At 38.8% G+C, this 14,819-nt stretch overlaps 2 protein-coding genes across 2 annotated transcripts in view; both read right to left on the reverse strand.

The window, feature by feature from the left end:
- The window catches only part of dock11 (dedicator of cytokinesis 11), a 61,678-nt gene extending 57,785 nt beyond the window's left edge, over positions 1–3,893 (reverse strand). Inside the window, 1 exon segment of the mRNA XM_043243831.1 lies at positions 3,691–3,893. Coding sequence (XP_043099766.1) covers positions 3,691–3,792 — 102 coding nt within the window. The 5' untranslated portion in view covers positions 3,793–3,893.
- A 143-nt stretch (positions 3,894–4,036) lies between these two features.
- On the reverse strand, positions 4,037–14,739 carry ntn4 (netrin 4). Its single transcript, XM_043243832.1, has 10 exons — positions 14,242–14,739; positions 13,045–13,526; positions 11,897–12,166; positions 8,849–8,975; positions 7,935–8,120; positions 7,019–7,208; positions 6,187–6,266; positions 5,937–6,005; positions 5,661–5,834; positions 4,037–4,968 (listed from the first exon to the last, which is right to left on the reverse strand). Exons 1-10 carry the CDS (start codon positions 14,318–14,320, stop codon positions 4,832–4,834), a joined length of 1,794 nt encoding a protein of 597 aa, XP_043099767.1. The 5' UTR covers positions 14,321–14,739; the 3' UTR covers positions 4,037–4,831.
- Between the last annotated feature and the right edge of the window lie 80 nt (positions 14,740–14,819).

The following is a 14,819-nucleotide window of genomic DNA, read 5'->3' on the forward strand; positions in this document are numbered from 1 at the left end:
GTTTCGCCCATGGAAGAGAAAGTGTTTTCACCAAAACAAACCATGTGGGATGGACAGGAGAGACTTGTTTAATCTTTTGCACTCTTTTGACCCATGTTTCACTGTATGGGAATTGCCAAACAGATGACATTTCAGCTCACTTGCCAGTAACTCATGTTAGAAAACCATCAAATTATGACTTTAACCTCTTGCTAACGTTTTTTTTTGCTGCTGAAAATAAACTGAGCAACCAGAGATACGAAGAGAGGAAGTTATAGTTTCATAACTCAGAAAAGTTTAGACAAAAAAATGGGCATCTGCTGTCTTCTGTCCAAAGTTCGAGGCTGGGTAAAACAGCTCATTGTTTCTTATGTTTAAAGTGGTTCAGCTTTGACAGGATCAGTGGGGCTTGAACTCATAATCACACAGGATTTTGTGAATATTTCAGCTGAAATCAAAAGGAATAAAATGAACCCAAATTAAAACAATTTAAAACTAATCCTTTTTAGTAATCGTCCTGTGAAAATGTTTCCTTGCTTCCTAGCTGCAATTAATTTAACTTGCAGTAAGAAAAAAGTCACATGATCCTTCAAAAATCATTATAACATGGAAACAGTTTTGTAACAATGTAAATGTTGACTGTGACTTCAAGTCAATGCATCCTAACTAAATAGAAAGAATGCTTTCTTTTAAAAAAATACGTCACTGATCCCAGTGAAATTTGGACTAACTACACATAAATGCTTTCTGTGTTTCTCAAGCACACACGCATAAACTGACAAGCAGCAACTTCCTGTCATGTGACATACCACATAGAAGCAAGAAAAACCACAGCTCGTCCAGCTCCCACTGCAACAGAGCTTGTGTTTCAGCTGAGTTCTGCTGGCTTGTGGCTTTACACTCTCTCAACTGCCCTTTCAAACCAAATTACTTCAACTTCCCCAATCCAAGTCCAGTCCTTAATCGCTGCAAGCCAGGTGTTAAAATCTCAGAGCCAAGATTAAGCTACCATACCATGGTAGGACCAGTTTCCTTTAGCCAAAAATAACCCAACCCTTGCGAAAAACCACAAGGCCTCAGAATTTTTAAAAAGGGGTAACCCTGTTGAGGGCAGAGAGGAACTGTAGAAGAAGAATCACAGGCCATCAAACCGCAGGCTGAGGTACAAGGAAACATGAGCCAGTTTACTGCCCGTTCACGAGCCGATGGGCGTTGGCGCCTCACACACGTTTCGCTCATGTTATTTCCGTATGCAAGAACGCAACGTGAAAATGGGAACGACGAAAAAGTGGGCGACTTAAAAGCGGTGCAGAAACTGCGACTGGAGCACGTCTCTAGGGCGGTTAATGTACTTCCCAGATGCGAGGCTTCGGCGAAGCAGACAGAAAGAGCTGATGTGCATTAAGCCACCGTGTGTAAACACATACGCCGACATCTGAACCGAACGACCAAGGCCTCCATCTGAACCCATTCAAACACACATCTGATTTCTTTTTTGTGTCATTACAAGGCTTTTGAACAGCTTATCTTGTCTAGTAAATCGAGTGGAGGACCACATGCTCTGTGTACCTGTGAGCATTTGAGGCCCAGCATTTGAAAGCACCTTGAAATATTTATATCCAGTGAGTCCTGTGTAAAAAAACACAGCATGAATTATTGTGACTCAGTAATACACGCAACTTTCTGCAGCTCGACCACAACTGTCCTATATTTAAGGTCATTATGAGTTGCTTTTTGCTAAAATGGTGCCTAAGCAGCTATTTTTAGTTAGCATTATCAATGTTAGCAGTATCAAAATGGAAAACGGAAAAAAAAAGACAATGTGTTTAAATTATAAACACGAAGACATTATTTTCTTTGAAAAATATTTACAAAAGAGTCTATTATAAAGACGCATTTAGAAAGTAAATTTTACTTTAAAGAGTTTAAAGAGTATCTACAGAGTACCACATTAAAACCTAGAAATGATTGTGCAATGATTTGAATGGGCTTTTGCTTAAATGTCTAAAATAAAGACTGTGGTTAACACAAGCTCAAGCTTCATGTTTTATTATACAAAATAAAACTATATCGATAACACCCCACTAATTTTGTATGTGTCTTGAAAGAAGTAGTGGCCATATGAGAAGTTGTCCGGGACATAAATAAAGGAATAGTTCACCCCAAAATTAAAATGACCCCATATTTTACTTCCTCTGAAGCCATCCTAGGTGTATATGATGAAAAACAATGTATCCTGGCTCTTCTAAGCTTGGTAATGTGGGTGGATAGCGGCCATTATTTTGAAGCTACGTAAATCGGATATATCTGCAAGTACTGAGACGTGAAACTAACCTACATGCCTTCAGGGGTTATCACAATGCAAACTTCTGTGTTTGCCTGCAAAAGACATCATTCTTGCAACACTCTATGCTACGTACTCAAAAACATTAATAAATTTCATATTTAATGTACATATTCTTCTGAAAACCAGAGCGATGAACCTTGATGGCTCATCTTGCAACACGCAGATTTCCGTCCAATCAAATGCTCTCGTGAATGAGAGTGCCCTTCCCCCAGCACCACTCGAAACCAACTAGGCTATTTGCAAAAACAATACTTCAATATATGCCACCAAAACTTCAGACGCAAGAAAAAAAAAGTAAGCGCTCAGCTCTCGTTAATCAATTCCACTGGGTCTTTAACAAAAGCCAATGAGCAGCAATAATAACTAAAGAGGACACTCATATATTCATTTTGGCCAAATTTCTGGAATTGCACAATCTGCAAAAGAGGAAAAGAGCAAAGATGAGACAAAAACTACATTCAGCACATGTAGAGGACACAGGAAGCATAGCTGAGCAGCCTGAGGGTATTCTCAAGGGAAACACAACAGATCTGCAATCTCCATAGTGTGCCATTTGTTGTCGGTCTCCCTGGAAACCACAATCAAACCGACGATCATAGGCCATTATGGACCTATATCCATAACACTTACAGAAACGATCAGACTCATGGCATATGTCTGGTTAAAATATATAATTTCTCAGGACTAAGCATTCATTAGAGCCAACAGCAGTGCTGAGAAATTACATCCTCCCTAAAACATCAACAACAAATTTCAGTTCTCCTCCTCTGATAATTTCTCAATGACTGAAGGCAGAAAGAAAGAATGGGACTGGTGCATGAGCACATGCACATGACTCTTTACACAAAGGCATAAGGATGCTCCATGTGGTTCCAGCAGGAGCCACAGAACAATGTCTTTGCTATTAGGAAACAGTCAGGATCGCCTATCTACCGGCTTTTTTTGCTGAACAAATCCCTAATTTTGTATTTAAATCAATGCATATGTCAATGCTTACATGCAGTAGGTTTCAACTGCTGTCTTTGTGATTCGTAAGACAGATGTTGAAGCAGTGCTGGTGTAATTGCCTGGAAGGCACGAGACGTTATGCCTCAGCAGTCCGGTACGTGTTTCAATAATAATTACACCGCCGTTTGCGAGAAAAAAAAACGACTGCAAGCAAGACCTAACAGCTAATATACGCATACGAGGTCTGACAATAAACTAAGAGCGTCTGAACTTCTAGTGAGCTGACTACTCAGACAGAATGCACGCGCTCGCGATGTCAAAAACGCCGCCTAGGTAGGTAGCTCACTACGTGTTGAGACACAGCCTTACGGATGCACTGCCCAAAGCGAGGGACCGGACCCTCTTGAGTTACTAACCACAGCAATGGACGTCCTCACCGCCTCCGACACACTTTGTCTGAGCTCCGCAGCCGTTCCAGGTTTGCTCAACCTTTTCGTGAATTTTCTTACTTCGGACATGTTTTCCCTCTTTAGTTTGACTGTAATTCCATCAACCTCCTCATTGCGGAAACCGACATCGCGGCACGCCAATCTGCGCGTCTGACAGAGGTGCGGATGCAGGCGGGGCGGGGCCTCGTGGACCAGCTTTAGCCCTGCCCACCGCCGGGGGTTGCCTGATATTGAGCAATCCATGGTTTTGAATTATTAATGTAAAAGTTTAAAAGCATTATATTTTATATTTTATTTTAAGAGGCATTGTAGGTTAATTGCATTCTTGTTTTAATATGTAATGTTTTAAAATATGAAAATAATATATATATACATAATGATGAGCTTCCAGAAACAATGCGGAATAAAGTTGTTGTTGTTGTTGTTTTTACATATTGTGCCGTTTTTTAAGATAGCCTGAGCCTTAACAATCGTTTCAGCAATAAATCGGCACGTTTCACACCTGAATACGTGTTCTTTTGAATATGTTCGTACATGCTCATTAATAAAATCATAGGCTGACACCTAGTGATCTTCGTTGGTATTAAACCACAAACTTAATTTTTAAAATTGTGACATAACCATAGGAATCTTATATTGCATACGAGCATTGTATTTTCATGTGTACAAAATGCATGCTATTTACATGATTAGTTATGATATAAAAAACTACATATATTATTTTATATATACATATACATACATATATATTATACATTCTGTACAGTCCTAGTATTCATCTGATAGCTAGCAAATACACAGCTGTTTTTAAAGCAGTGGCTCTCAATATAATTTTAAGATGATTATTTATATTGACATAATCCTAAATACACAGACACACCCCTATTAACAAGATTGAACTGTCATATTAAATTCATTCAAGTTCATTTATTATTACCAGATGTACATATTAACTCTTGGTTTTAGAGTCAAAAAAAAAGTTGAGAACCACTGTTTTAAAGCATTAGTATGGTTCAGAGCATGAAGAATGATCATAATCAAATAAAGGCCAAGCTGACGTGTGCCACGGAAGATACATATTCAGTGTCTCTCTGTGTCTCTAGGTTTCTCAGCTACATTTGGTTTTCAGAAGCTGATGAACTTTTCCGCTCAAGTTGGGTCTCCATGGCTTCACTATACTCTTCATGTTAACCATAGGACGCCCTTTTTTCACATCCTCGTGTCCAATGACAAGATACTCCAACCCTACAGAAAGAGAAAAACAATCTCCTCAGTCAATACAATAAACAAATTAGCCCGATTTCACTAAACGATTATCAACAAAGAGTTTAGTATTATTACCTCCTGAAGTATTTATTTAAAAAAAATATTTATAGTTTGTTATATTTTTTAGTCTAATTTGAGTAAAAAAATGTCATGAACTGTAATTTTTTTTTTCTTTAAAATTTATATTTATTTTACTTAGAGAAGCTTTTAGTTAACAATTACAAGACTGATTAGGACAACCTAACTTAAAAAAAAAAAAAAAAGAAGTAAAATAAATGCATTTAGTAACACCATTTTCTATTTTAATAAAAGCAGCATAGGAGTGAACTAAATGTAAACCTTCCTTCCAGTAGGTCTACACTGCAAAACGGCAAAAAAAGAAAGTTATCAGAATGTCATATGCTTCAATGAATTCAACAGAAAACACAGCAGATATCCACAGAAGTCACCCTTCATTTGCCTTGCATTTCATTTGATAATACCTTTTTCCAAACAAGGTTCTCCGAGGTCCATTTAACACATCTGATCGCATTTAAAACCATTGCACAGAATTCAGCAGGGACATGGATTTTTTTCCCCACAATTAAAAAAAAAAACGTGGGAAATAATGTGTAGATTCCATACAGGCTTGCATATTTAATATCATAAGTCATGAACGCATGTCTGCTAACCTGGGAAAAGCACAGGGCATGTGCAGCCTCGTGAGGTCCAAGACTCAGGATAAAGAGTCCGATTTCCACGAGAGAGCCTGAGGCGCGAGTTATCCCACAGCACCTTAAGAACCTTAACATCCACCTCTGCGTGAGAGCCCTTATCATGAGCACCCAGCACTCGCACCTTCACTGCTGCAGTCCCACAAGAACACACACACACACATTAATTACAACACCTCAACACAACACTGAGGTGAAGTCAGTGCACTGCCACTTTTTTTATATGCTACTCACCGTAAACATATTTTACACTGCAGAATATTTTGCTGTTTCCAAGTGCTTGCTGTTTGCATACACATTTGTCTGTCAAGAAAAGAAATACCCACCAATTAGAGTACTGGCTGTCAGTTTCTTTCTGTTGCTACGACAACCTAAAAACAGAAATGACATTTCGACAGCACATGCCTTCATCCCAGATGAGATAATAAACTTTTTATGGGAACAAGACAGCGCTGTTATCTGCTCCGAGATTTTAATTTAATACCTGGATGACTAAGGGCGGAGAAAAGCTCTTCTGTTCGAAACAGATGATTTTCTGCTGTGCTGTTGTGATCAAATTCAGACCTAGACGACAAACACACAGAGCATGCATGGTTATGCATCTATGAATAGTTTAGATTAATTTCTTTTACAGTTAATATTATAAAGTAATAAAAAAATAATTAAATAAATCGAGCACACTTTCTGAGCAAGAAGTGTCAAAGATGTTTGGCATGTGTTGAACACCAACACATTAAATACTAAAAATGAATGCTAACACATAACTAATATTAAAAAGGAAGACAGAGCAAGACAAGTTTCTGAAGTCTCTCTCTCTCTTTTTATTTTCTTATATGTACTTCCACTTATTTCAGTTAGACTCTAAACCAACATTTTGTAATTTTCATTTAAATTTTTTTTTTTTTTTTTCCCACACTTACATTTTACATCCAGTATTATTTTTTTTACTTTATATTTTATTTAAAAGTTTATTTAAATAAAAACACTGATTTTGGTCCAACGTATCTATATAAAAAAAATAATATGTATGTGTGTGTGTGTGTGTGTGTGTGTGTGTGTGTGTGTGTGGCATTTCACAATATTACCGTTTTACTGTAGTTATGATCAAATAAAATGTAGCCTTAGTGAGCATATCAAAAATATAAATAAATTTTTTCTTTAAAACAGTTTTAATTCAGCTTTCTTTCAGTTATTGAACTCTGTTTTCACATTTTTTTAACAATAACATCTGTCAGTTCCAAAATTCTGTTAAGTCTCATGTACAAGATGAAAACGACAATAAAAGAAAAGCCTCTGAAAACTATAAAAATAATCACCTAATCATACAGTCTCCTGTGTAAGAGTCACAATCACCAGCACACTGGCAGGGCTTGCAACCATATTCATCGAAACCCCAGTATCCCAGCATGCACTGGTCACAGTGTGGTCCAGCCACCCCCGGCTTACAGACGCAGTCTCCATTATCAGGGTCACAGTATGAGGAACCAGCACGGTCACACTCGCAAGCTGCGATTCAGAAAGAAAGAACGTTACTGAAAACACACAAGACTCAGCATATTTAGCGGCCTTCTGAAGCTCTGAACAAATGTAAGATGTTTTGTGCCGCGTAATGAGTTTCTCAATGAATAGAAACACACAAAGCAGTGCAGACCAGACTGATTTTTACAATTATTACGAGGCCGTGTCATCTGATGATTAATCTGTCTGCCTCCACATACACAATAAGCGCGTTTACGCTCATGCTGAGATCCCATCACTGTTCTCGTTACTCCACGTGTCCCGACTCGTCGTGAGAGCCATTAGCATTCCGAGCAGGAACAACATTCAATACCAAACATCCCCTCAATGTGTGCACGCGTGTGTGCGCTACAACATCGGACATGTTCGCTGATCTGGAGAGTTCCTGAATTTTGACATCATCTAGGCCACGTAAACAGATACTCAAAAAACCACACATTCATGCACACGCTGAAGAAAGATGGAGATCAGGAACGGAAGCGTACGGCAGGGAAATCACAGATACTCCACATGCCATTTTAAGCAGCTTTTCAAAATCTCAGATTAATGGCTTTCATCTTAGTCCAGGATACAAATACGCGCACACACTAAAAAAATAGGACAAAGTATAAGGAACGCTGCATCCGATTTTTCAGCCATTTAAAGTGAATATCGTATGAATGAGCCCGTGTTGATCAGGCATTTGAATGCTCGTTTGCACAACAGTTGTCTTACGTCTGCAGGAATCCGGGGCAGTCGAGGGTCTCTGCGGGTGTCTGTAGAAGCCGCTCTGGCAGTGTTGGCAGTGACGGCCGCTGGTGTTGTGAAGACAGTCACACACACCTCCACTCCGCTGACCCGAGCGTAGCCATGCGGTTTTGTCAAAGTGACAGCTCTCTGCATGGCCGTTACACTTGCACTCTACACCATGAACACACAAACATCGGGTTATCACAATCAACAGTCAGCTTACAAATCATCCCATTTTTTTCTGGTAAACGACTGGTTGCCAGGTCTGTGGTTATCCCACAAAACTTTTGACTTTTAACTGATGGCTGCCAGATCATTTCTATGGCTTTAAATATTGAACGAATTAAATGACACTTCAAAAGGTTTTGAATAACCAAAAAAAGTCCAACTGCAGCTCAAATTCTGAATGCTTCCAATAACTATGACTCGAAACAATACACATTTTCAATTTAAGTAATAGGCTGGTTTTCGGTTGGTTATGATTAGTCAGATAACTGGCTTTGACAGATCTGGCAACCTCGATCCATATCTGCACAGCTTCATATTTATATATACATATTCTAAATACTTTAGAATGTAAACTATTCATTAACAAATAAATAATTTAGAAGGCATTTTCTGAAATCACAGGAACAAATGACATTAAAACTTTTTTTTTTAACTGCAGAAATATTTCTAATTATTAGTGTTTTACTGTATTAGTGTTCTCTGCAGCCCTAAAAGATTTCTTTCAGAATCATCTTGCAGAACCCAAACTTTTAAACAGTATTGTGAGGACCAGAATATCACAGAGACTTTTCACTTTTTCCAGTTTCACAGCATTAAACAGTCACACATTCCAGCTTCAGTGTTGTTATGCCCACGTCAGTTATTGGTTTTACATATGAACTGAAACTTACTAACACACTGATGAGCTTCTCCGGTTAAGCCGCTAGCTGGTTGCCACGGTCGGTCATTGTAGAGGCGATCGCAGCGTTCACAATGATCCCCAGCCGTGTGATGCCGACACACACATTTACCGTGCACCTGCGGCAGAGGCCAGAAAACACAACTGACAATACAATGACACATTATTGCACCTTCACCTTAGCAGACCTCAGTTCAAAGGCTTGTTAAAAATCTTCAGAGATTTACCAAGCCAATCTTCAACATGCTCCAGCATCAACTGTGTTCATTCTGGTGCCAAATATGTTATCATACCGCGTACTTTGCCAAACTATAAACCATATAGGATAGGCCAACTCCCAGTGCCTTTTTGTTTTCTTACTAGAACCTACACCTGGCTAATTTTTGTTTTTTCCCCCTTAATAGAGCTCACATTGCTCATTATTAGATTCACTAGGTTATCAACTTTATCATTCAAAATTCCAGAGTTTTCATTAATAATTTTGAATCAAACTGATTAAAAATGACAGTAAGGGAAAAAAAAGGTTTCAAATTAAGGCTGTTCTTTTGCAGCTTTGTTTTCAACATTAAAATATTTTCGTTACCATCACATAAGAATGATTTCTAAAGGATCATGTGACTTGAAGACTAGGGTAACGATGCTGAAAAATCAGCTTTACCGTCACAGGAATAAATGTGACCCTGGACCACAAAAGCAGACTACAGCAATAGCAATGAATACACTGAAAGGTTCAAAATTTAATTATTTTTCTTTTATGCCACAAATCATTAGGACAATAAGTAAAGATCATGTTCCATGACGTTATTTTATAAACTTCTCACTCTACATATATCAAAACTTAATTTTTTAATAGTTTTCTGCATTGCTAAGAACATTCGGACAACTTTAAAGGTGATATTTTCAGTATTTAGATTTTTTTGCACCCTCAAATTCCAGGTTTTCAAATAGTTGTATCTCGGCCAAATAATGTACAACGTTCCAGGATAACAAAATACACCTATATTCAAATATAAAACAGTTGTTTTGAAGTCTAATAATATTTCACTTATTGCATTTATTGCATAATTTTTGATGAGCACAACAGACTTCTATAGAATAGAGTTTTAATCCATTATATTATTCTTTTAAATAAGTAATTATGACTTTTTCCTTCACGGCTCTGACTTTAACTAATAGATAACAGTTCTGATTTCATATCTCACAATTGCGAGAAAAACATCACAATAATCTTCGACTTCAAACTTTGCAACGGTAGAGCACATTTTGATGGATCTTTTATGATGTCTCTCTATTCATTCTTGCTATGGACCCCCACCTTACTATCACTCTATCAGCAATTAGAGATTTGAAAAGAGCCCTAATTTTTTTTTCCATTTGCTACAGTCAATCGTTCTCTCCCACATCTATGCGCTCATCAGCCCTGTATAAAAACACCCTCCTCGTCCTCGATGTCCGTGATTACCTAATGCTAATATCCCAGACTCTCAGCCTTCATCGAGATGCTTCGAATGAAAGCACAGATCATTATTATCGGCCACCCTCCAATACGGAATTTAAAAAAAAAAAAAGTTTAAAAAAGCGAAAGGCGAATTTTTTAAATACTTCAGGAGAGAAAGAGAAGGACAAATTAGGCAAACTGGCGGCGCTCCATTCACTTGGCATCTGAAACACTTTCACATGTTTATCATCATAATATGGGAGGAAACGCACTCAGACGCACATACTCTCCCTGCTAACCAAAACATTCCTGCAGGGGCACACAAGGGTTGCGTGTGAGCACGTGTTCCTATTATGAGCGAGGATGGACAGAGCATGTCAGTGCGACCGTGTTTGTCTGCATGTCTGGGTGGGTAGCGTGTATGTCTGTGTGCATGCTTGTCCATTGGCACGGGCTGTGTGTTTTGTCTGGGCTGCTAGATCAAACGCTTCAACCTTTGATAAGAAAGCAACGAGCTGATGTGTGTGCGCGCGCGTGTGTGTTTGAGCGAGTGAGACTAATTGCTGTTATTGTCCGATCACAGCATGCAAACAACAACTCAATTAGCAAAAGGGGCGAGCGATGCAGCCCCTCGTTTGCGTCTCTCTGCTTATCAGTATTCCTCCCTCTGTTGTTTTTCTGCCCGACTTTGTCTTTTTATCCTTCAGTTGCTATCGGTTTTATCTCTCCGCAGAGATAGAGCCAAATGAACAGCAAAAACATGGCTTATATAATCTGAAACAAAGACAGTGAGAGTGAAAGAGACCGAAAGGGTGGAAAGAGTAAATGGAAAAGGGGGGACTGTTTATGTAATCATACGGGAAATGTGTTTTCTGGGAATGTCGATAATTGCAAATAATGCAAAAGTTGTTTGCGGTTTTTGTTTTATATAGCCATTGTTCTCCTTTACAGGGAGTCTCTGATCTCTGATTCACTCAAGTCATTTCAAACTGTTTGATTTCTGTAGTAGAGGAGAAACGTTTTTCCCCATATGATGAAAGTCAATGGGGTGCAAAATTGTTTAATTAAAACCATTTTAACTATATTGATAATATGAAGCAGAAATAGAAAAAAAAATAATAATAAACAAATATTTTAACTAATTGGAATACGAATGTTGTCATAGCAACATGCAATCATTCCAAAACGATTCATCTAAATTGAAACTAATTCAAATTTTTTCAAAAATTACAATATAAACATAACAATAACACATACACATACAATTACTAAAATGCAAACTAAAATGGAAAACTTTAGATTTAAAACTTAAATATAAAAATAGGTTCATACAAAATATTAACAAATACTAAAAGCTATATAAAAACTAAAATAATAATAATAGTTCAAAACAACAATGGATGCCGATATATTTTGAAAAAAAAAAAAAAATTAAATAAATAGTGTTTAGCAAAAAAGAAAGTCATACAGGTTTGAAACACCATGTAGATGACGTCAGGAGTTTATATTAAATCTTAGGACTGTTTCATACCATGCTCAGCAACCCCCACCCACCTACAAAATATTGTAAATTGTAAATCTATATTATAACTATACACTTACCATGTGTTTAACGGGAGGGTGTGTGATCTGTTGGTCACTAGCAGGCACACACTGATCTGCGTGTCCATGGCACAAACAGCCTCCCTTTAAAATGAGGTCGTAGATGGCATAGTGGGCAGTGAGCATGTTGGCGTCAGGAGGTTTTTGTTGACAGAAGCAGGACTGCGGCTGAAGCAGGCGAATCCGTATGTTAGTGATGCTAAGGTGGGCTCGGGTATTCATGCTGTATGGATCCAGTTTGTCCCAGGGTGACAGAGCACGGTAAATGACCTGCACACACACAAACACATAAAAAAAAAAAATAACACTAACTTGAGCAAAATTGTTTTTGTAAAAAGCATTAAATATTTTTTTTTAAAACATGCGTTTTTAGCTTTTATAATATGTATAAACAATACATTTTTAGCTTTTATAACTGTTTAATTTGAAGCACTAAAAATTGTCATTTAAATATTTTGCTAGGGCACACAAAAATGTACAAATTTACTCACTCGCATGTCATCCAGCATGTACAAATAATATTTCTACATCATCCGAACAAATTTGGAGAAATTTATCCTTGCATTACTTGCTCACCAATGGATCATCTGCAGTGAATGGGTGCCGTCAGAATGAGAGTCCAGACAAGGTGATAATTTAAAAAATAAATAAATAAATAAATAAAAATCCACACAATTCCCATCAATCAACTGACATATTTTAACTGACAAGCTGCATGCTTGTCAAAAAAAAAATATTAATCATGAGAGAAATATGCACATAATGAAACCAAAGCACTACTAAAAACAAATATGCCATCTAAAAAGGTCTTTATAATGGTTCTGATTTAGCATCTTCATTGCAGGAATATTAATTGATGGATTTGAGTGGTGTGGAATATTGCGATGTTTCCATCAGCTCTCATTCTGACGGCACCCATTCACTGCAGAGAATCCATTGACTAAACAAATGATGCAATGATGCAATTTCTCAAAATCTGTCACATTGAGAAAACAAACTCTTCTATATCTTAAATTAGTAAGTTTTCAGCAAATTTAAATTTTTGGGGAGACTAAACCGTTAAGAGAATCATCATCATCATCATCATCATCATCATTCACCCAACAATGCATCTCCTCTGAAACACGGGTGACTGTATGCACTCTCACCTCTCCATTGCTGCAAGGCTCTGCTGCAGAGTACTTCTGAGTGCAGCTCTGTCCGTCCTCCAGGTCGAACACTTCACTGCAGTTATGTGCATACAGCATCAGAGCGCTCCACGTGCGCCCAAAGTCCTGCGAGCGCTCCATCACCATGGCAGCAGGGCGTGGTGACCGAAATATGATAATGAGGTGGGTGAAGTAAAATTCCACCTCTAAATCCAGCTGCAGAGTTTCAGTGGAAACACCCAGAGCTGACTGCCACCAGGTGGGTGGGTGCTTGAAGGGAGAGTCCGTCATGGACGCAGGTGGGTGTGCGTGGTGCAGCACTGAAGAGTCACACACCTCGCAATGCAACTCACATCTGTTCATTTCGTAGACAGACCTACAGTAGCGTTCTGGAGAGGACGAGCCACACTGAGAAATTGTCCGTACAGGACGCCCGACTGCCAGGTTCCCCATGCGTGGATTACACACCCGATTCTCACACCCTGGGAGACCAACAAATAAAAAAATGTAAATACAACACATATGCAAATAAAGAGATTCTGACTAGAAGAAATTGCTGTCCCCAAAAAACATTTGCACACTACTGGAAAAATAAACAAAACAAAAAAAGACATAAAATCCAAATAAATCTAAAACTTGTTGCTTTGGGAAAAGTTATTTTAAGTAGTATGTCAACAAGTAATTAACCAGTTACACTAGTCTGGACTACATAATAAGATTCCAAACACTAAGTACTATTAACTAGAGTAGATTTTAGAGTGCTTATAATCAGATTACTTTTTTAACAGATTACACAAGTAGGCTGTTGATTCGCCGTAATTAGCTTTTCAAAAAAATAAATAAATACATCTCATATACATTTGGATTTCTTCCCATTTTATGAAAAACGTTAATATACACAGAATGGAGAAGCAAAATTAATTGATATTATTATTTAATAAATCAGCTTTTAAAAGCCATTGTACACCAAAAAAAAGAATTAAAGCCTTTTAATATTTCACAATTGCAGTACTGGAAATTGTCTGGATTCGGCCACATCTGGATGCTGTGTGCGCATGCAAAGTTTGTTTTTGTTTTGCATATTCAAATCATCCCAATCTCTAAATTCGTCAGACACCACTCAGTTCGTCTGACAACCAGACAACTCGTTTCGATCGCACCTGCTGGGTGAATAGTTTACGCGGGTGAAACACTGACCTGAACGCACGGGGTGAGGAACGCTCATCAGGAGCGCTGCGAACAACACGCATCTCCCTGGCAGCTCCATATTAGTCATCAATCCAGGAAAAAAAAGCCACAAATTACACGTATCAAACCCCGCGAGGGCTTTTAATCCACAATGCGCACGGGAACCCGATTCCGCTCCGGAGCCTTTCAGATTGCATGTAGGAGCACGACTTCACTGGCGTGGGTTGGCCAGGTGCGCAAACGCTGAGCGGGGGCGATCTGCTCCCACAACAAACAGAAACTGTTCGGCTGAAACGGGACGCAAGTCTCGCGCGACAACGCCATTGGCGTGCGAGCCCGAATACGCGTCTGCCGGAGTGGTTTCTGTCCCGGGGCCGCGCGCTGCTCTCGGTGAAAGCGAGCCGTGCGCGTGCTCTGCTCTGAGCGCGACTCGTGGGGCCGCGCGTGCCGCTCCGTAACACCTGAGCTAGACTCTGGAGCCCCTCTGAGTGACAGCAGCTTTGAAGAACACAGGCCCCGCCCCTCCTCCAAGCATTTTTCTCGATTTAATGGAGCATTCCTGGCGTGAGTCATCTGAGTCACTCAAC

The sequence above is a fragment of the Puntigrus tetrazona genome, chromosome 7 (assembly GCF_018831695.1).
Source record: "Puntigrus tetrazona isolate hp1 chromosome 7, ASM1883169v1, whole genome shotgun sequence".
In the NCBI taxonomy this organism is placed as follows: Eukaryota; Metazoa; Chordata; class Actinopteri; order Cypriniformes; family Cyprinidae; genus Puntigrus; species Puntigrus tetrazona.